This window comes from Sinocyclocheilus rhinocerous, unplaced genomic scaffold (assembly GCF_001515625.1).
Source record: "Sinocyclocheilus rhinocerous isolate Xijiao unplaced genomic scaffold, SAMN03320098_v1.1 scaffold83, whole genome shotgun sequence".
Lineage (NCBI taxonomy): Eukaryota > Metazoa > Chordata > Actinopteri > Cypriniformes > Cyprinidae > Sinocyclocheilus > Sinocyclocheilus rhinocerous.
This window is the reverse complement of record NW_015644623.1, coordinates 227,290-249,046: the sequence shown is the minus strand read 5'-3', so window position 1 is coordinate 249,046 and position 21,757 is coordinate 227,290. Positions and strand designations below refer to the sequence as shown.

Genomic DNA, 21,757 nt, shown 5'->3' with positions numbered 1-21,757 from the left:
TATATACACACACACAATAATGTACAATTAGTATACTATATATTGTGTTATTTTAACCTCACATTAAATTACAATTTACAATTTAGTAAAGCTGATTCAAATTGCATTTTTCCATTGTGCAATAGCTTTTTTTGACATTTGAAGATCATAAAATGTAAAAAAAATAATATTTGCTTTTATTCTCTTATGTATCTGTTGTTTATTTCCACATTCTGGAAATTTGAAAAATAAAATATTCTCTATCTGTAGGATATATGAATGGTTTATGTTCTTTATCATCACTAACAACTCCAAATCACATGAGCACACATGCTCACACTCATGCTGTATCTTAACACAGCTCAATCGTTGTTGTTTCAGGATCTTCATACCTATCGTAACCTTTGGTTTTTTGTCGATCTGCTGTGCTGGCTGCTGTAAAGTATTCCAGCGAGTTCGTAAGGAGCGAGTGGAGCATGTGCAGACTCAAGTTCGAGACGTGGATCAACCGTCTGTCTACGTCATTCCCATCTCTCTGTCTGAAGATGAGCTGCACAGACCACCGCGCTACAGCACTGTACAGTTCTACGAGCCACCCCCTGCTTATCACGAGGTAACCCTGAAGATATTGTGGAAAACACTGTAAAACAATTCAGTGGCTTTGTAAATATCACATGAATAACTTAAAGAAATAGTTCACCCAAAAATGAAAAGTCTGTCATCATTTACTCAAGTTGTTCCAAACCTGTATTGAGTATCGTTCTTCTGTTGAACAGAAATATATATATATATATCTGACTGAATTTTATAGTATGAAAAAAATCTATGAAAGGCAATGGGCATCAGAAACGGTTTGGTCTTCAAAATATCTTATTTTGTGTTCAGTGGAAGAAAGAAACTCATACAGGTTTGGAACAACTTGAGGGCGAGTAAATGATGACAGAATTTTCTTTCTTTTTTTTTTCTTCTTTTTTTTTTGGTGAACCTTAGTGTCCTAGATTGTTTGAGTTGGAAATACCAAATACCAATGTCTAAAAATCGAACAGAAAAGAAATTAGTATTTGACTAACTACATATATTTGTGGATATATATATACTGTATATACTTTTTAAGATAAACTTCATATTTTTGTTCAATTCAATCAATATATTATGTAATCAAAATATAATAGCCTACCGACCAGTTAGACAATTATTACTCATTTCAATATTTTTTGCCTTTAACAACAACTTATAAAATATATGTGTGCTATTTCTTGCTAATAATCATAGCTACATTTTTAAAGCTGCATTTTTATTGTATTCAAATGAATATATATATAGTCTTTGCTCTAATGTTTGAGTCAAATGAACTTTTTGGGTCTTATATTGCACTTAGTTTTATTTGTCATGGTACCAAAAGTAGTTATTCTTATCTACTTTTATTCAATTTTCATTTACTCAATTCATAAGGTATATGGATTAATTGATTTCACAGCTTTAAAGTGTACTCAGTATTTTAAAGTGTATAATGTTTCACCAAAAAAAAAAAAAAAAAACATCAAGCACACCAGTACATTAAGTTCAAGTTGTCAACACCATCATTTAAAATATCTTGTCCTGAAATGTTTAAATGAGCTCTTTGTCCTCACTGGTAATGATGATTAATTCCTGCTTCTGCAGTTGAATCTGAAGCCCGAGGCCTTTCCTGTGGAACCCCCTCCTGCATATTCAGAATCTGTCTCTCCTTCCTCACATTCATGATCATAAGCGCATCTCAAGCACTTGGACTGGTTAAAGGAAAAATAAGAAGCAACGTCATATTCTCATGACTTTTCCAAGGACTTCTACTCATGCTACCTATGCAAAGGTTTAAATGGTGAGAAAGATAATGTCACAGTTATAATAATCTGTGACTCTGTTGGGATTTTGAACATGTCCTACAGGGTCACAAAGACAGTTTTGCACAATGAGCAGCAGAACTTGGTTAAAGGTTTAGTATATATGTTTTGTTTTGTGAATATTTATCAATTTTGTACATGCTATAGCTAAACTTTTTTTGTTAACTTTGTGAAATGTGTTCATTTATAAGAAATGTTGTAAATGGTTGACCTGTTGTAAATTGTACAGCTGAAACTGTATGATTAAAATAATGTTGTATAAACACTGGCTCTTAATAATAATATCCTCAATATATACCTAAGAATATGTTAATGTTATCGAGAGATAAGAAACGATGTGTAGTATAAGCCATCTTTCTTACTGTCACTCTTCATAGTGCCCTCAGGAACCAAAGACCAGAGCATTACCACTGCCACTGCCCTCATGGTCCTACACAGACATAAGCCAATGCATTTATTATAACTCATAAAATATGAACCATATAGTTAAAACAACACCTTTGGAGAATTCACAGCTTTGGCTATTTATGAAGGTGCATTGACAGTTAAATACACACACAGTCACATAAGTGCAATTTTGTTAGTAAACAGAATATGTAAAACCAAAAGATAAAAATAAATACATATATAGTATCTCACAGAAGTGAGTACACCCCTCACATTTTTGTAACTGTACACTCACTACTTTACATTGTAGCAAAGTGTCATTTCTTCAGTGTTGTCACATGAAAAGATATAATAAAATATTTACAAAAATGTGAGGGGTGTACTCACTTCTGTGAGATACTGTATATACAAAAATCAAATAGAAAAATGCAACATAAAAACATAGTTTTTCTTTCTACCTCTTCAAACACTTTAATGTCAGCAAAGGTTATATAATTGCATACAGTCATATTGCCAAGTGTTTCTCTCTTTCTGTCCATTTATTGATTTATTATTGATTTAATATGAAATATTTGTTTCATTGATGTAATTAATTGATTTCTTATTAAACATCTACCACCAAATTAAATAATGCCAATTCATTATTTACATGGGCAATGTATAATTTAGAAATAACATTTTAGAACTTAAGAAAATATAGGATGATGATAATCAAACTGCATAATTTCAGAACATTTCAGTTTGTGGCATGGTTTATATTATATGCAAATCCAAGAGGCCTGAGAGTTCTAGATAAGAAAACATGCTTAAATAATCAATTTTTACTATCATCCTCATTTCTCATGCCACATAATCTATAGAAGTGTAAAAGCTTTTACTGTGCCCGTGTTGTAAGTGCAATGGAATTATGGTTGCAATGGAATGTTTACTGGTACAAAGGTCTACATTAGTACTGTACCTGTGCATCACGACTTACGTAGACTATTGTAGACATCACGTCTTAACTCGGTGGAAAAAAAACATAAAACACGCCCATGTCATCATATCTTCACATGACTGAAAAATATTCTCAGAAATGACACCAATGATCTGCCGGCATCCACTTCTACTATATGACCAATAGAAGCATAAAAAGATAGCTATTTCCTGTTTGCTTGTGGTTTACTGGATAAAATATGTTTTTGAAATATGAAAATTGAATAAAGTATTGAATATACAAATGGAAGACTGTGGGTCCAGTGAGGTAACTTCATGCATGACCTCTCACTGTTTTCTCAGAGATACTGGGTCAATAAAAGTAAATGGCTTAAAATATCTGAAGTACAAGGTCAACTTGACCTGCTGCAGAGAATGACTTGCTTTCAGGCTATAAATGATCTTCTCTTAATGAACAGTTTGGCCATTTTAAACATTTCTGCTTTCATATAGTATCTGCATTTCTACAGGTTATCTAAGAAGTTGCCTCTTTACCAGAATACATCCTGTTTTCACCTCCACACTTGTGGGAAGATAAATCAGGTTAGTGAGGGGAGTGGCAATAAGGAGTTGCATAAATACACATATTTTTTTGTATAAGTGAGTTCAAGGAAGGTTTTTTTTTTAATAGAGACTATACAGGTTAAAGGGTTAGTTCACCCAAAAATGAAAATTCTGTCATCAGTTACTCGCTCTCATATCATGCCAAACCTGTATGTCTTTGTTCTCTTGAGCACAAAAGAAGGCATTTTGAAGAATGTTGGCTGATGGTAGCCACTGACTTCCATAGTATGGGGGGAAGGGTGGAGGAAACACTAGGAAGTCAGCACTACTGTCAATTTGGTTACCAACATTCTTTAAAATATTTGCTTTTGAGCTCAAGAGAAGAAATAAACACATACAGGTTTGGAATGACATGAGAGAAGTTTAATTTTTGGATAAACTATCCTTTAAAATACTGTGGAGCCGTGAGAGGATTTAGAGCTAGTTTTTATTATTATTATTATTATTTTAATGAAACGCACATAACATGCAAATAGTTCGTCATGGTAGGCCTATCTGATTGGCCAAGAAACACCTGTTAATCACTGTGCATGCGTTCCATAGATTGACTGAAAACTTGTGTCCTTAGTATTTGTTAATGTTTAGTTAGCATTATATAAAATACACTCTGGGTTATGCTGTATTGTTATATTCATGGTTAAAGAAGTTGCAGCTACTGTAGTGAGACGTACAAGTACTGTATTCACAGTATAGCGTCGTCTCTCGTACCTTATGCTTAAAGGGTTAGTTCACCCAAAAATGAAAATTCTGTCATGAATTACTCACCCTCATGTCGTTCCAAACCCGTAAGACCTTCGTTCATCTTCGGAACACAGATTAAGATATTTTTGATGGAATCTGAGAGCTCTCAGACCCTCCCATAGACAGCTACGACATTACCACAATTAAGTCGTAATGAGCGTTGTTTATGTTCAGTAGACAGCATGCGCATGCTGAACGTAAACAGCGCTCATTACGTTGATTACGTTCTGGAGTACTCTCCAAAATAGCAGAAAACGGTAACTCGGGGAGAAGAATTGTTGAATAAATTACGATATTATTGTTTTCTTTGCGCACAAAAAGTATTCTCGTAGCTTCGTCAAATATACGGTTGAACCCCTGATGTCACATGGATTATTTTAAGATGTCCTTCTGTGCGTTGATCATAGTAATATCCTTGCTGTCTATGGAGGGTCAGAGAGTTCTCGGATTCCATCAAAAATATCTTAATTTGTGTTCCGAAGATGAACGAAGGTTTTACGGGTTTGGAACAACATGAGGGTGAGATAATTAATGACAGAATTTTCATTTTTGGATGAACTATCCCTTTAAATCAAATGTAAAACCAAGCCATTCCCTCCAAATAATCAAACTTTTAATAAAGACTCATTTATAGTCTCTAAACCAGTGATGGGCAAACTTGGCCCTTCCAGGCCACTTTCCTGCAGAGATTTGGTCCAACCCTGATAAAACTCACCTGTCTGTAGCTTTCTAGTAGTCTTGAAGACAATGATTAGCTGGTTCAGGTGTGTTTGATTAGAGTTGGAGCTAAACTCTGAAGGAAAGTGACCTGGAAAAGCCAAGTTTGCCCACCCCTGCTCTAAACAATACATTTTTATCAATACCGCAACTTGGTTTGTAGACAGAATAATGATATTTAATTTAACAATTCATGTACCTCGATGTTGGTCGGATTTCGAATGAACATCATCGCGTTGCACTACCACACACTTATTGGCATACATACAGCCTCTGAAGTGAATGCATTTGTGGGACAACCTCTGCCCTCTGCTGGTGAAACCGGTTAAATAATCTGCTCAGGATAAAGTAGGGCTGGACGACGTGACTGTGAACAAACAATTATGTGAGCTGATCTGAATTTAAGATGATAAATCAGTTCATATCTTTATGTTTCCCTTTCGCAGACAGAAAAACACAATATATCATAGGACAACAGGAGTTAATCTCACGTTTACTTTTAAATATAATTCTGAAATTTCTTATTCAGAAATCTTAAAAATGACAGATTTATATGGATTCTACTTTAGTTACATTCATATTTAACAAAATTATCAACCAGTGACAGAAGCTCTTAAAGCCAGTGTGTCCAAAACTACAGGCACTTGCCACACAAATGCCACAGGGCCATGCTAACTGAAGACAAAACAACCTAATCCTTGACTAGGTCACATTTAGATTGTAAATAAACGACTGTCTCTGTAATTTGCTGAAGATATTTACCCATTCATTGAGAATGAAGTCTAGTTCTTGTCTGTGTGGAATCAGTGTCAATCTGGACAGTAAAGTTCATTCATTAGCAACACAGATATTGAAGTTAAAAGGTGTATACAATGCTGTCCGTATTTTGTTTTCTGACTTTGATTGTTAAATCCATTCAATTAATGATTCATTTATTAACACATTATTTCCCCAAACATTTTATTTCAGAAATAAGGCAATTTACAGATTGTTCTTTTAATCATTCATTGATTTTGCTCATGAAACATGACTACTATACACAGTATCTGCCTCTAGCTTATTCCATTATAAATGTAATATCAATATCAAAACTTAAATCCAAACACCTCACACACAGATATAAATGATAAAAAAAACAAATAAATAAACAATAGCTGCCAATATTCAAGCCAAATATCATTGGCATGAATGATAATCAGTGAAAATAAATGTAAGAATATTGAAGAATGATCATTCGTAATAAAAAAGTAGAGAGGGTTTGTCTGTAATAAAAAGAGATATTTTCATCCAATAAGCATATACAGCATTAGAATACATTGCTGCGAATAAGAGCAGATACACAGATTACATGCAGTCACAACATTTTACACTGACAGCGTGTTCATAGATATTTATATAAAGGTCTTAATGCCATGCTCTAGCACTGTTCTTCCAATTTAAGTGTAAAAATGAGGTTTGGTCCAAATCAATAAATAAATATGTATATTGTTTCTAAATATGTAAATGGTTCACAATGCTTGATATGGTGATCTGCAAAAAGAACCATCTGAAGTCAATGATATGCTGCATTCAGTGACCTTCTGCACAGTATATTGTGTGCAAATATTATCTGCCCGCTGTTTCTGTTACTCAGTGTGCTTTCAGTCTGTATATGATCACATTTCCATATATTCCTGTGCTAAATTCAGAAAAAATAGTGCTGTAATGTGGATGTATATGAAAAAAAAACTGTACAAAAGTCATGTGCCTGACACAACAACAGGAGCTGAGCAAAATAGAGCCTTATAATAAAAATATAATTCAGAGATGAAACACTGTCCGATCATCTACCACCTATGCTAACAGAATTTATGTAGGCCTGTACGAAACTGTGGATTTGAAATCAAAATTATTTTTTAAAAATGTAACTTGTTAAATATACTTGAGAAGCAAATCTGCATAAGATTTAGAGAATACATACTATCATTCAAAAGTTTGGGATCGATTCAGAATTTTTTTTTAAAGTTTCTTATGCATATCAAGGCTGCATTTATTTGATAAACAATACAGCAAAGCAGTAGCAGTTGTGTAATATATTACAATTTAATGTTTTTAAGTTTTTATTTTAAAATGTAATTTATTCCTGTGATATTAAAGCTGAATTTTCAGCATCATTACTCCAGTCTTCAGTGTCACAAGATCCTTCTGAAATCATTCTAATATGCTGCTCAAGAAACTTATCTTATTATCAGTTTTTGTGGAAATCGTGATACATTTTTTGGGGTTTAGAAAGTTCAAAAGTACAGCTTTTATTTTAATAGAAACAGGGCTGCACAATTAATCAAATTTCTAATCGCAATTACAATTACGGATGTCACAATTATGTAATCATTCAAAGCGCCAATTAATCATTCAAAAGTCCACTTATGTTATTCTGCGTGCTTAAGATGTGTTTTTTCTTTCTACAAGTTATCTTAAGGGTTTTCCCATTGTTTTAATTTTAGTTTTAATATGACATTATAATACCATTCATATTTTAACTTTTTTTATTTAAAGAAGAAACCAATCCAATGAATGGATGCCATTTGAGGCTTAACACTATAGAAAAGCAATAAAGTTTTTTCAGTTAGAGTGTTTTCAGCTTGTTTATGTTCATCTAAAAACATCATTCAATGTAAATTGTGATAATCGTAATTAATAATCGCAATTACAATTTCAAGGGAATAATCGACAATTATGATTTTTTGTCATAATCGTGCAGCCCTAAATAGAAATCTTTTGTAACATATAAATGTCTTTACTGTCACTTTTAATCAGTTATTCAAGTATTAATTTATTAAAATATTACTGACCCCAAACTTTTGAACAGTAGTTCAAGTTTTTTTGTTGTTGTTTGTTTTAACCCAATAAATCTAACAACCTTTTGAAAAGGTTACATTTAAACAAAAAAACAAACAAACAAAAAAACAATTAATCATTATAAATTATGCATTCAAGATATATTCTGCAAAATATAGTCTTGTCTTACAGGTTTGCTTCTGAAATAAATGTATCTTTTTCTTTGAGAGACTACTCTTTTTAACTTAATTGTTAAAAGATGTTCAGATATTTTGTGTAAAATTAAAGAAAAAAATATCTCAAATTTCAAGAAACATCAGAACTGAAACTTGAATGTTTACTGTAAACAAAAAGATGAGACTGTAGTTAAATTCTGACACGAGTTATCTATAACCTTGGTTCTGAAGTTTGTATCAGTATGTCGCTGTTTTTGTAAAAGGTAGATGCTGATTTCACACACTCACACAAAGCTCTCTGATCAGTGTACACCCTTGGCACGAGGTTGATGATTTAAACCAGTTAACACTGGTATAAAGTGTCACATGAATCATCCATTAGTTGCTGTACTGAGCTCTAAAACACCCACCCAACAGGAACCCACTGCTGAGCTCCCTTTAACTTCTCTAAGGAGGATTTGAGGTTCCTGTATGCTTGTTCCAAATCGTCGTTTACTATGGTGAGGTCGAAGTAGTGTCCGTACACTCTCTGAATCTTGGCGCTCTCATCCACCGTCCTCTTCAGCTCTGCGTCCTGTTGAGAAGAGACAGATGAAGATTTTTAGGATGGGCAAAACTTGAGTTTCAAGAGAACCATGTTTAGTATACAGCTACTAAGTGGGACTTAAAGGGATAGTTCACACAATGAAAATTACCCCATAATCACTCACCCTCAAGCCATCCCTAGGTATATATGACTTTCTTCTTTCCGATGAATACAATCTGAGTTATATAAAAAAATGTCCTGGCACTTCCAAGCTTTATAATGGAAGTGAATGGGTGTTGAAATTTTGAAGTCCAATAAAGTCTGTCCATCCATCATAAAAAGTGCTCCACACAGCTCTAGGAGGTTAATAAAAGCCTTCTGAAGCAAAGCGATGCATTTGTGTAATTAAAATATCCATATTTACAACTGGTTACACTTTATTTGAAGGTGTCCTTGTTACGGTGTAATTATACATTTAAGTACTAAGTAATATTAAATTACTACATGTACTTACTGTATGGTTAGGGTTAGGATTAGGGTTTGGTTTAGGGTTATTTGCAATTTGCAATGTAATTATGCATAATTTATTGTTATTATAATAGTACGAACATGTAACATGTGTAACAAGGACACCTTAAAATAAAGTGTTACCTTACAACTTTATAAACCGTAATCTCTAGCCCGTAGGATGTAGGTGTAGCGTAAGCTCCAGTGAGAAGATGCTAGTCTCGCGAAAACCAAGTTTTGTATACAGCAAAGGAAAACCAGTCTCCTCTTGACTTATATTGAACTAATTTGTGACCGGTGTTTTGTTTTGCTCTCTCCTCTGTGCTTCCGTGTTCGTCATTTCTCACCGGAGCTTATGCTACGCGGTCGACGTGATTTTGCCAAGTAAGACATGTTAACATCTTTTATTTATCCTGGATCAACATTACTGTCCAAAAATATAGACTAAACCCAATCCCTACCCCTAAACCTAACCCTACCCATAATTTATTCCTAAAAGCAGTGTGAAATGATAGCTGATTAACAAGGGTGTGGAAGCACCTAACCCTGATCGTAAGCCTAAAACAGACATTTCCTGAAAAGTTATCCCTCAATTCTGATTGGTTAATTGGAATGTTGTTCCAGGAACATGTTGTACTTGGTCAAATCACGGTCACCATGCTTACGCCTACATCCTACGTCATCCACTGGACGCCACTCTCTTGTGAATGCATGTACAACGGTTAGTGCAAGCTAGATTACGAATTATAAAGTTTTATATATGGATATTTTTGTTACACAAATGTATCGCTTTGCATAGATGTGCACATCTTTGGATAGATGTGCTTTATTGGAATTCAAAATCTGAACACCTAAAGTTTTGAAGAGCAAGGACATTTTTTTAATATAACTCTGATTGTATTCATCTGAAAGAAGAAAGTCACATACACCTAGGATGGCTTGAGGGTGAGTAAATCACCCTCATATGAGTCATATGATGCGATTTCATTTTTGGGTGAACTATCCCTTTAAACTTACTGTTCGGCTTTTGGTCACTCCTGCCTCCACCCCAGATCTGTTCATGGCCTTCAGCACCTCAAACTCTGGGGCTTTGATGAACACCACATACGGCAAAAACTCTGATGTCCTGAGGACTTTTAGGGCCTATGGCAAAAAAAATAGAAATTCAGAATCAAAAAGTGGTTTTCATGAAATACTGTTGTTGATCATCTCCTTAGTTAAAGAGTCCCTTACCTGTGGGTTGACGTCCAGGATACAGATACGTCCAGCCTCCACTACTTCATGGATGGAGTCATTCTTGGTGCCGTAGAGGTTACCGTCATATTCACCATGTTCAAGATAGAGGCCAGCTTTAATATCAGCTTCCATCTTACTCCGGGATGTGAGGGCATACATCATGTTCTCTCTGTCTACTGATTTGGGCTTCCTAGAGGTGTCTGTGGACAGTTACATGACAGTCCAGATTAATCATTAATTTCTGTTTATTAACAGATTAGCACTACATTTTGGTTGTGTCCAAAAAATCTCTCACACTAAAGGGAAGAAATATTTGCACCAGGAATGAGTCTGAACCCCCACAGTAATGAAAACTGTGCCTAATACACCCAGAGATGACTCACAGGGGACGGTGGTGCCATAGTGCTGAGGGTCTGACACTAGCAACTTATTCTTCAGACTTCGTCGGCCCACTCCAGGTGCACCAATCAGAACCAGTGTCTTCCTGCGAAACGGTGGGACTTTTGCCACCTCCTCATAGATCAGTAACTCATGCCTGTCAAAATCTGTCAGGGATTAAAAAAGAAAGAATGAAAGATTGGAAAACAGAAAAGACATGCAGTTAAAAAACAAAAAACAAAAAAACATGCATTTGAGTCAAAAGAAAACAAACCTGCATTTTTTGTAGTCAGATACATCATTTTCTTCTTCTTCTTGCCAACCATTCCAGTGCAGAGATTGGCTGTAATACACAGTGATATTATTTATACACAAATATTTACTGCATTAGCCTACTGAACCTTTAACAAAGTTTGAACCTTAACTGTTTGCATTGCTTTAAAGCAGCACTATGTAACTTTTTCTGTGTTCAAAATTTGCAAAATGTATATAATGAGCGACTACATCATGAACTCATCTTCCAAACCGCGTTTTTGTCTTATTCCGCTGCGGAGTAACACATACCTGCGTGAATCGCCATAGACATAAACTTAGAGAAGTAGCTCCGGTTGGAATGTTCTTCCGCGGGATGTGTGCAGTTCTGTTTATTAACGGCTAGAGCGCCAAAAGTTACATAGTGCTGCTTTAAGAACGTTTGATTAGAGGATTAGACATCGTAAACGTTCATATTAAATCCACCAGGGGGCAGTATGCACAAATCAACCATTCAATAGGGTAGGGTTAAAAAACAATAAAACATATAAACAATAATAATAATGCTTTAATTAATGCATTAAATTGATCAAAATTGATAGTGAAGACATTTACAATGTTAATAAAAATAATACTTCAAATTAATGCAGTTCTTTTAAAATTTCTGTTCAAAGAATCCTGAAAAAAATATTAAACAGCACAACTGTTTTTTTTTTTTTTTTGAGCAGTAAATCATCATATTAGAATGATTTCTGAAGGACCATGTGACAATGATGCAGAAAATTCAGCTTTGCGTCACAGGAATAAATTATATTTGAAAATATATTAAAAATAGACATTTTAAAGTGTATATTATTATGATTACTTCTATAAGTACCTGCTGGTGAAAGGTCAACATCTTTCTTCACAAAAGCTTTCCTCTTCTCCTCCAGAAGTTGACTGGGAATCAGGCCAGCACTGCCTCCCTCTACACGACGTGCCTGTGGAGACATCATGTACAAACAAGTCACTGAGCATATTTTTAGCTTGTTTGTTATTATTTTACTAGGCTGATCAACTTTTATTGAGATATCTTACATTTTAACTAAAAAGCAGATGTGACTTTAGGTCCTCAAAAAAGGTAAATTAGCACATAATTTTTTAGCACAAAGATACTGTAGTGCTTTTAAGTTGACCGACCAACCTGCCACCAGTTCACATCTTCCTGGTTAACAATCTGCAGAATGTCTCCACTTGAGAACTGTAGTCCCGCCTCCTTGCAAGGGATGAGGTTGTCATTGGCAGGGTCATAATCACAATGGCACTTCACAAAAACCTGCAGAGACAAGGATAAGCGTGATCATGATTGAAATACGTTAAAGTTACTGATGTGAACTATTTCCAGTTGTGCATTACTGATTACAAATTACATGACAGAAACTGCTGGTGAGTGCAGCTCCATGAAACTGGAAGACTTTCCATATGTATATGACATGTAATATTTTAGTAAGGAAAATGTAATGAAGAAAAAAAAAAGAATTAGAGAGAATCAATAAATTATGAATTATTTACTGCCATTGTGTGAATAATATCTAATCAGGTAACCTATTTAAAAAAAAAGGATTTTAAGAGCTTATTTTTTGTAATCTGATTACGTAATCCAGATGACATGTAATCAGTTACTACCCAGCACTGACTATTTCCAATCATTTAAAATCTGAAAATGATTTAAAACATTAGGTCAGTTTTCAAAGAATTTTAATAGGCATTTAATATAAATTGATTTAACAGTCCATCTGAAAGCTAAAATTGTTTCACCCCATCAAAGAATTATATAAATGCAGTCTGAAATAGTAGAATGCTAATAGTGTCTGCTGAGACTGCCTACAACATGCTTCTACATTTAAAAATCAAAATCTTGTCTGCTCTCACAGCGAACACATCTGGCTTTAACCGAGAGTTCGCTCCTAACTCTGGTATCCATGACAACCACGAAAGAGCAGCAGAGAAAAACAAGAGGAAAGTAGGAAGCAGTGATGTGCATATGTGGAGCCACCAGCATTTCAAAACCACTGGTGGCCTGAGACATAATACCAGGTGTAAACGGGGTCATCGATGTGATGCCCTATGCATGCAAGTACACTGAACATGTCCCGGTGTGTATTGTGATGGTACCTGTCTGGGGGGATGCGGCTCCTGGTAGCTGGGAAGGATTTTGAGCACCACACCGCCGCTGGCCTCCTGCAGCATCTCCTGCAGCACACGAGGGTCGTCACCCACCTCTCGCCCGTTCACCTCTTTGATGATGTCACCCACGTGGAGCAGACCCTGCTGGTCGATCATCCCCCCGTGGAGAATGCGGGCGATCACCAGCTCTCCGCTCTCAATGCGGAACGTCACACCCTGACAAAACAACAGGACGACAAGTCAGAAACTAGTAGTCAAAACACTCTAAGTAAGCACATTTGGAATCTGATCAATCAGTTTCCATGATTTTCCATGACCTTTATATATTCATTTACTATTTTATAGTGATGCATACTAACAAAAAAAATTGTATATTCACTGTAGGATTTCATATAATGAATATTAACGTAATATTTTAGAGCAAGCATAACTATATATTTCATTTTATCCTATCATTATGCTCTGGTCTAAAATAGAATATTAGTATTATATATAAATATATACATACATACGTACATACATACATATAATAATATAATATATAATAAGAACATAACCATACATTTGGTTTAATAATTTCATAATGCTCTGCTCTGTAAAAAATAATATTAGAATTAAAATAAAATTATAGTATAATTTAATATAATATTACAAATATATGGAAATATATTATGTAATTACATAATTTATTGTTATAAAACATATAATTTTAAACAGAAATCTTGTATATTAATCTCATATTTTACAGCAGAGCATAACCATACATATTGTTTAATACTATCATTATGGTTTGCTCTAAAATATAATATTAGTATTACATTTTAATAATATTTTTAAATTACATTAAATATCATAATTTAATATAACATTACTATTATACGATACAATATATAATTATATAAATAAACAAAGCATAATCAATTAGAAATGTTGTACAATTTCATACTTTAGAGCACAGCATAATTATAAAATGTATATTCTCTACAGAAATGTATGACTTTTCAAAGATTTTGTTTTTCTTGTTTTTATGTCTATGACTTTTACAGGTATGAAAAAAAATTATACAAGTTTTGTTACCGTGGGAACCAACATCAAGAAAAAGATCTTGAGTATGAGAGAGTTTTTAAAGCCTTCTCCGCACACAGAAACACTGTGAATGCAATCTTACCAAATGCTCTCCAGCAACTTTGCGGATGCCCACCATGCGGATGGCATCAGCTGGCACCGGTACACTGTTGATGGGCGGCTCCATGAAAGCACAGGGGCTCGAGGGCGGAGTCTCACATGTCTGAGAGGCCACAGAGTCGTGCGTCTCCAACAGAGACTGATCATCAAAAGCACAGCGCGTCAGTCACTAATCAGACTGTCTATTATTCCCATTGCATTCGACAGGTCTACTGGTCTGCAGTGGTGTACCTGGAAGTTCGGCTGGTTGAGTATGCGTGACAGCTCTGCAGCGGTGTTGCTGTGGTGTGTGAAGGGGCTCAGCTCTCTCAGGATGTCCTGCACCAGCTCCACATTATTGTCCCTCACGGCCTCCGGTCGTGTCTCTTCCAGACTCTCTGCACTCTAGAAGATCAGTCAGGTTTTAAGAGCCATACTGATTATCAGTTATTGGTTTGTCGTGAAAGATTGGCTATATTGCTACTGTTGCTTTTGACAACTTCCGACAAGATTTCTTATCTCATTCATATTCAGATATATTTAAAAGACATTTATCATGTATTTTTTCTTACACATTATTTACTATTCTCTTATTAATGTGTGTGCATGCATGTTTCTTATACAATATTATTCTAATATTTTTAAGACTGATACTGGTTGAGATCCATCAAAATACATGAAAGAATCAACAACTTTTAAATGATGAAAATAGTTATTTCAGCAGTCATTACTGCAGTCTTTAGTGACATATGATCCTTCAGAAATTAATGCTGATTTGGTGCTCAAGAAACATTTCCTTTTATCATTATTAATGTTGAAAACAGTTCATTGGTAACTGATATACTACCGTTCAATAATAAACAGTAAACTCAATAATAAACTTTCTATTCATCAAAGAATCCTGAGAAAATGTAGCACAGTTTCCACAAATTCAGCAGCAAACCTTCAGCATTTATAAAATTAAGAACCATTATTAATAGTTGATTATCAATAATAATTGAGTACCAAATTTCTTAAGACTGAAATAATAGCTGCTGAAATTTCAGGAATTTTCAGAAATAAATAACATTTTAAAACACATTCAAATAGAAAAATGTTAAATTGTAATAATATTTCACAATATTAGTGTTTTACTGTACTTCTGGTTAAATAAATGCAGCCGTAGTAAGCAGAGACTTTTTTCAAAAACATGACAAAGCTTAATTATTCCACATTTTTGACAGGTGGTATAAATTAATTTTAAATCAATATTTCATAAATGTATTTACTTGTTGAGTAGCTATAAGTGGGATTATGTATAGTCACAACTTTTTTTAATATGATTATTTTTTGGCAATAATGACTGCGGTATGTGGGCTGAAAACTGACCACTGGGCTCTCCATGATGCCCTTGAGGAAGATGAGGTCCAGGTCATTGGCAGTGGTGGAGCTGGTGCTGTCACTCAGTGTGTCCAGCACCTGCGGCACTGCTGGGGGGAAAAAGACAGAGACCTGATTAAACAGCTGCTTATGTGACACTGTACTCTTTGATCAAACACACACACTCGCGTAATCTGTTTTATACTTACATCTTACCATATGGACAATATTAGGTCTTTTTTAAATGTACAGGTCAAATGTATATGAAATATGAACCACATTTTTGTGAAGCCTCCTGGAACTATGCCTTTAACTACTGAAATATGACTAGTCGTGTATATGATAAGATGTAGAGGGCTTAAACTGCATGTCTGACCTTTTAGGGTAGATCACTGCACCTTAATATATCAGAATCACACAGTATTTGTTAGCAGACACTGCAGGGCACAAAAATGTCAAGTGGATCTCGAGGGAATGATATCGCTGAAGCTGGGTATCCCTGTGTGTGTGCCAGCCATCTGTGGCACAAGGGTGTCCATGTTTATAAGTACAGCGCCAGGAAAATCCTCACAGCAAAAAGTCAAATGACTTTTAGTGACCATCATTTCTGTGATTTATCAGTTGTGATCTGTACTGTTTTGGCTCGACATCAAATTCTTAGAATGAAACAACTTTGTTGCGGCTACTGTTTACGCCACAGGCATAAAGCAACAATAGTTTGCTGAAATTATGCTAAGCCATCTGCATTAGGGTCCAAAGACATGCAAAGGAAAAATATATATGCTGTAAATAAATGCTTTTTTATAGTAGATGGAAACAGTTTTTTAAGCTTTTTTTTTCATTAAAACAACATGATTTAAACTTTTTTGTTTGACTAAACATCACATTAAAGCACTTTTGGTCACCATGCATTCATCCTTTATTTCGTAAACAGCAAAAAGTGCAAAAAAATATTTAAATGAAGGGCATTTAGGATGGACTAACTATAACATTAAATTGAGCAGGACAAATAAGCTTGTCATTAAAAATGTTTAAAGCATCATTTTCATCACCGTTATTTCCATCACAGAATGCTGCTGAACACAATGCATGATTTGAAATGTGATGGAAATATGAAAAAGTGACAAAAGTGAAAGTCATCTCCTGTGATGCCTGTATGTTCACTGTTGGACATTGTTATTGGATGCATTAAATAAACATTCAACAGTGAGAATGTAAAAAGTGTGTTTTATAAGTTTATTTTGTAAAGTTCCACAGGGCCAAAAAATGCTCTTATTTGTGATGATACTTACCATGCTCTGTGCTGGTGGCTGCCACAGGCATGATGTTTGAAATCTGCAACCAAAGCATCAGAGAGAGAGAGATTTAACATTAATATTTAACATCATCATTAGGAATAGAGGGTAGAGTAAGTATAAGTAAAAGAAAGATGGGGAATGAAAAGAAATGTGAAAGAGTGGGGGCATTTACTAGTAAGCTGTGGCTGCTATGACAATATATACAATAAAATGAGATTTGTCAGTCTGTGTGTGTGGGAGGGAGAGAATGAATGGTTTTTAGGGGGTTGCTTAGATTCAGCCCTGTCCTCCAAATGAAAGCATGACAGGGAGCAGGTGCACTAGAGACACAAGTCACAGGAGGAGGAGAGAGGGGAGATGGAGAGTGGGAATAACAGAAGCGCTGTGAATAAGATTGAAAGATTTTTATTATACGTATTTTTTATAATAGACTTTCTGGAATACTTGATTCGGTTTGGTCAATCGCTGCATCCTACTGTCAAATAATTCTGTATAAATGACTGTGACTGTGTATAAATGACTGTGCTGTCCCAGGCAATAGATTTATCCATCACTCCACAGTCTCTTTCTTCCAATATAATAAAATCATTTCTAACAACTAAATCAGTGATTCGTGAGGCATGATAGTGTTTTGTATGCGTATTCCCATAAGTTCCTGCTCTAAAACTGTGTAAACCGTGTCCCAGAAAGCAGTAACCCCTCAAAGACCTGAAGGATCAGAGGACCTTAAGACCTGACACACCTTCTCTCCCTCTCATTTGTCTCACACACACACACACACACACACAAATGGCTAATCCAACTAATAGGCAAACAATTGTTTTCTCTGGACATCTGTTGTGATTTTGCAACACTTTCTCACGAACAGGAGCTGCGCTGTCAATTATATTACAAAACAGGATGCATTATGTAACGTATGTACTGATACAGCACACAGTGAGCATATAAATTAACCGTGTGTATGCTAGAGACGACTACACTGCATTCATTACTTCAGCTCAAAGAGGGATCTTCCCATGGGAGCATTAACAACACACCATTCTACTGACATTATGAAGCTTTCAACACAAATAATGGGAGCAAAGTATTCTCAAAAATCCTATGCAACCATGAACCATTTTCACATACACTGTATGACAGAAGTGGTTGCTATAGTGATCCCTTTTCTCCCACATGTTACGTAGGTTATGAGCTGAGTGACTAGCCTACTTCCCTAAAGGGGAAAGTAGCTGCCTTACATTCCAGCTGGCAGGAATTCAAGCTGAAGCCCAGGAAGCTGGAACGTCTTACTTAAAAATCTGGACTATTTGATTGCTGTTATACAGTTATTAGACAGATATGTCACTCAAAAATTAAAACTGTCATCAGTTACTCACCCTCATATCGTTCCAAACCTGTATGACTTTCATTTTTCTTTTTTTCTTTTCAAAAATATATTTTGAGAAATGTCTCAGTGTTTTTTACTTGTCCATACATTGTTAGTCAATGGGCACCAAAACTGTTACCAACATTCTTCAAAATATCTTGTTTTGTGTATCAGTGTATACATGTGTGGAATGACATAAGGGATGAGTAAATTACCTTTAAACATGAGCCCGAATAGTCCAGAATTCACTTAAGAGGGTTTAGCTGAGCTTTATGTAGTCTGTACTCAATGTATATGAGGTAAAAGGGTAAACAAGGTCAAATAAGCCTGCTTTTTAGGTATAATCTGTTTTTTGGAAATGAAAAAAAAAAATAATGTAATTCATCTCCGCTCTAGCTTGTTTTATAGTGAAGCTTTCTCATAACTATGAATATTGTTATCTGTAGGACAAATTACTTATAAGTTGCTTTGGATAAAAGTATCTGCTAAATGCATAAATGTAAATTCCTGGAAAGACTTGACTTTGAATGATGACTTATTCTATTCACTTAACTATATATATACAAATACTATGTATATTTTCCTGGCCGTCAAATAATATCACATTTAATCAAAGAAAAAAACATGGGGACTTTGATGTTGTGGTTTTGTGATGCTAGTGTGAATCTGTTGTTTATGTAGCTGAGAGCAGTCCCAGTGAGATGGAGAGGTCAGACTTCACACACACCTCTGTTTCACACACTCTGGCTTATTCACAAGCACGACAGCGTTCAGAGTGATGCTGCTATACTGGGATGAAGTGTCAGTTCAGCGCAGGCAAACACAGACACTCATTTAAATGGAGTCAAATGTTTCACCTAGCTAATTTCCAGCAACTCCTTTCCTGCAGGTCTTTATTAATGGGTGCTGACTGTGCTTTCTTTGAATATATAGGTGTTGTGAACGCCTCAAGCGCCTCTGATTTTTTGTTGTTCCACTAGTTATTCCACCATCTTTAATCACAGACCCCCCTCAGGGCTCCATCGTCTATGCTTTTATTAACCCACACAAAACAAACAGGTTTTATTGTTAACCTACAGGCACAATAACAGAACATGCTTCTCTGGTCAAGGTGTTTGATTAAAACTTTAAATATTGAACATCACAGTTAGCACAATATTAGAATATTAATATTAGCAATGTTGCAGAAGAAACAAGTAAAGCAAAGTGTAGTGTTACAATTTAAAATAAAATAAGCCCCAAAAAGTATTTGAACCCATAAATGACGTTTAAAAGAATTACAAACAATAATCTTCAAATAAATTATGCTAGTCATTTTAAAGTGTCCAGATCAGTGTTATTTTAGTATCTTTGAGATACTATTATAGTTTGTATTAATATTTTAAATTTTATATCTTCCGTTTCCCTTTTATTTTGTCATTTTTATTATTATTATTATTTTTTAAATATGCCTATACAGTTTTTATTCATTTTTATTTTGGTTTTAGTTGTAATTATATTAGTACATCAATTTATATATAAATCATTTGTTAAAATATAATTTTATTATATTAACAATAATATATGGAATTTATAAATTATAAAAAATTATTATTTCATATTGGTGTCATATTCAACCCATTCTTTCTCGCACTTTCTCAAAACACTCCCAAACTGCCTAAAACACTCTCAGACTGGCTCTAGCTGAAGGCTTTTCTAATTCTTGATCTCATTTGGCTTTGAAAGCTGTCAGCCAAACATGAGAGCTGCTCAAGCTCACATTCCAATCTCATTACCAACAGGCTTGCTCCAGTGCTTTTTGGCCAGGTATGAATGCAAACTCAGCATCTGAGTGAGATTCCCTGAGAGAAAGCGTGAGGGGGTCTTCCTCCAGCCTTTTACAAAAGGAAGGGATAGTGAATTTATCATGGCTTGGCAACTCCTGAGCCGCCCACCTCTTCCATTCCCATTCTTCCTGCAGACCCCGCTGAGCCCCTGCGCTAATGACACCCCAGTCTGACCCAGCCCACATCACAAGCAGCCATGCTCTCCATCTGCTCCCTCGAGCCAGAAAAAGGCATGGCCCATCTGTCTCCAACACACACAAATAGGCCTGCGTCCCCTTTAAGTAACCATAACGAGACGCTGAGGCTATGCCAGATTATTCTTCGCTTTTAATCACCTGGTTTTGACAGCACAGAAATATTCATATGTATTAACGCTTTATTCTGATACTTTAATGGTATCAAGAATGTGTTTGTAGTGCACTCACCAAACACAAAACAAAAGCACCACCAGCTATCAACTGTCGGTTAATGTATTTTAATTCTTTGTGTTTTTGTTATTAAATGAGTGCATTAGACAAAACACTATGATTTTTAACCCCATAGAGATAAAGGTGATTTTGGCAAAGTTAGTAAAGTGTCCCGTCCCAGAGCTGTTACAATAAATATCAGACCTCTTGCAACTGACCAATCAGATTAGAGGACCAGAACTAACTGCTGTATAATAATGTCTCCTAATCTTTATATTATTGTTTCAGCTACTGTTTTTTTTTTACCTTAATTGGTTACATCCCAAATATAGGCTCGATTCATATGGAAATAAGTAAATTTTAATCACTGGTTCTCTTTAACTGTAAACTTTAGTCTTAATATTACAATGAATTTGCTGATGATAGTGAGAAATATCAGAAGTTCAGTGATTTCACTCACCACCAACAATATGGACGGAATCGATGCCAAATGCAGCCTTAATTTCACACAAAATTTGCATTCTCATCTGAAATTAACTATGATGAATGAAAGAAAATCATGCTGATGAAGAACAGCAATAACCTTCAGATGCATTAAACAACGGATGAATTCATAATTTTACTTCATTCCTAACCGCATAACAACAATAAGACGACAACACTATACTATCACAGAAGATGAAACGATTATATGGTTCGCATTCCTGAATGGAACACACGTTTCGGGATGCGTCAACACACAAAAAATACATAACATTGGAAATATGTGAATCGTAAAAAAAGATACTAACCTTTCCCGTATCGTAGACGCTTCGTAACGTTGTTTTGATTATGTGAGAGGTGTCTGAACCGCTACAAAGCATCAAATCAGAGTCTAGCCATTGCGTAGACATAAAGGGGCACCGCTCAAATGTCTCAGTAGGTGGGACCCACCAGCCGGTGTTTGGCTATAGGGCCGTGTCAACAATAGAATGTTCTCGACAGCCCACTTTAAATGTTCTCCACTAATTTACATAACAGTGCCAATCAGTTCAGT

At 35.1% G+C, this 21,757-nt stretch overlaps 1 protein-coding gene and 1 long non-coding RNA gene across 3 annotated transcripts; both read right to left on the bottom strand.

Annotated features, from left to right (window-relative positions):
* Positions 1–1,674: 1,674 nt before the first annotated feature.
* On the bottom strand, positions 1,675–5,504 carry LOC107758491 (uncharacterized). The gene is made up of 3 exons (XR_001642033.1): positions 5,443–5,504; positions 2,222–2,289; positions 1,675–1,748 (listed from the first exon to the last, which is right to left on the bottom strand). It is a non-coding gene; the product is annotated as an uncharacterized LOC107758491 (long non-coding RNA).
* Positions 5,505–8,400: 2,896 nt separating this feature from the next.
* On the bottom strand, positions 8,401–21,610 carry LOC107758486 (MAGUK p55 subfamily member 2-like). 2 transcript variants are annotated; one of them, XM_016576218.1, is made up of 13 exons: positions 21,513–21,610; positions 17,117–17,159; positions 15,834–15,934; positions 14,718–14,870; positions 14,470–14,625; positions 13,290–13,517; positions 12,319–12,450; positions 12,013–12,115; positions 11,158–11,226; positions 10,889–11,050; positions 10,503–10,705; positions 10,287–10,412; positions 8,401–8,810 (listed from the first exon to the last, which is right to left on the bottom strand). In XM_016576218.1, the coding sequence occupies exons 1-13, from the start codon at positions 21,582–21,584 to the stop codon at positions 8,634–8,636; spliced, it is 1,725 nt and encodes a 574-aa protein (XP_016431704.1). In that variant the 5' UTR covers positions 21,585–21,610; the 3' UTR covers positions 8,401–8,633. The 2 variants fall into 2 exon arrangements, with proteins under 2 accessions (XP_016431704.1, XP_016431705.1); XM_016576219.1 differs by having other exon boundaries at positions 15,834–15,931.
* Between the last annotated feature and the right edge of the window lie 147 nt (positions 21,611–21,757).

Excerpts from the sequence above, each read along its gene's own strand:
- LOC107758486 (XM_016576218.1), bottom strand. The coding sequence starts at position 21,584 with ATGCTTTGTAGCGGTTCAGACACCTCTCACATAATCAAAACAACGTTA. Across the intron at positions 15,935-17,116 it reads AGCCACCAGCACAGAGCATG|CAGTGCCGCAGGTGCTGGAC; the intron begins GTAAGTATCATC and ends TTTTCCCCCCAG. Across the intron at positions 8,811-10,286 it reads GAGTGACCAAAAGCCGAACA|GACGCAGAGCTGAAGAGGAC; the intron begins GTAAGTTTAAAG and ends TCTTCTCAACAG.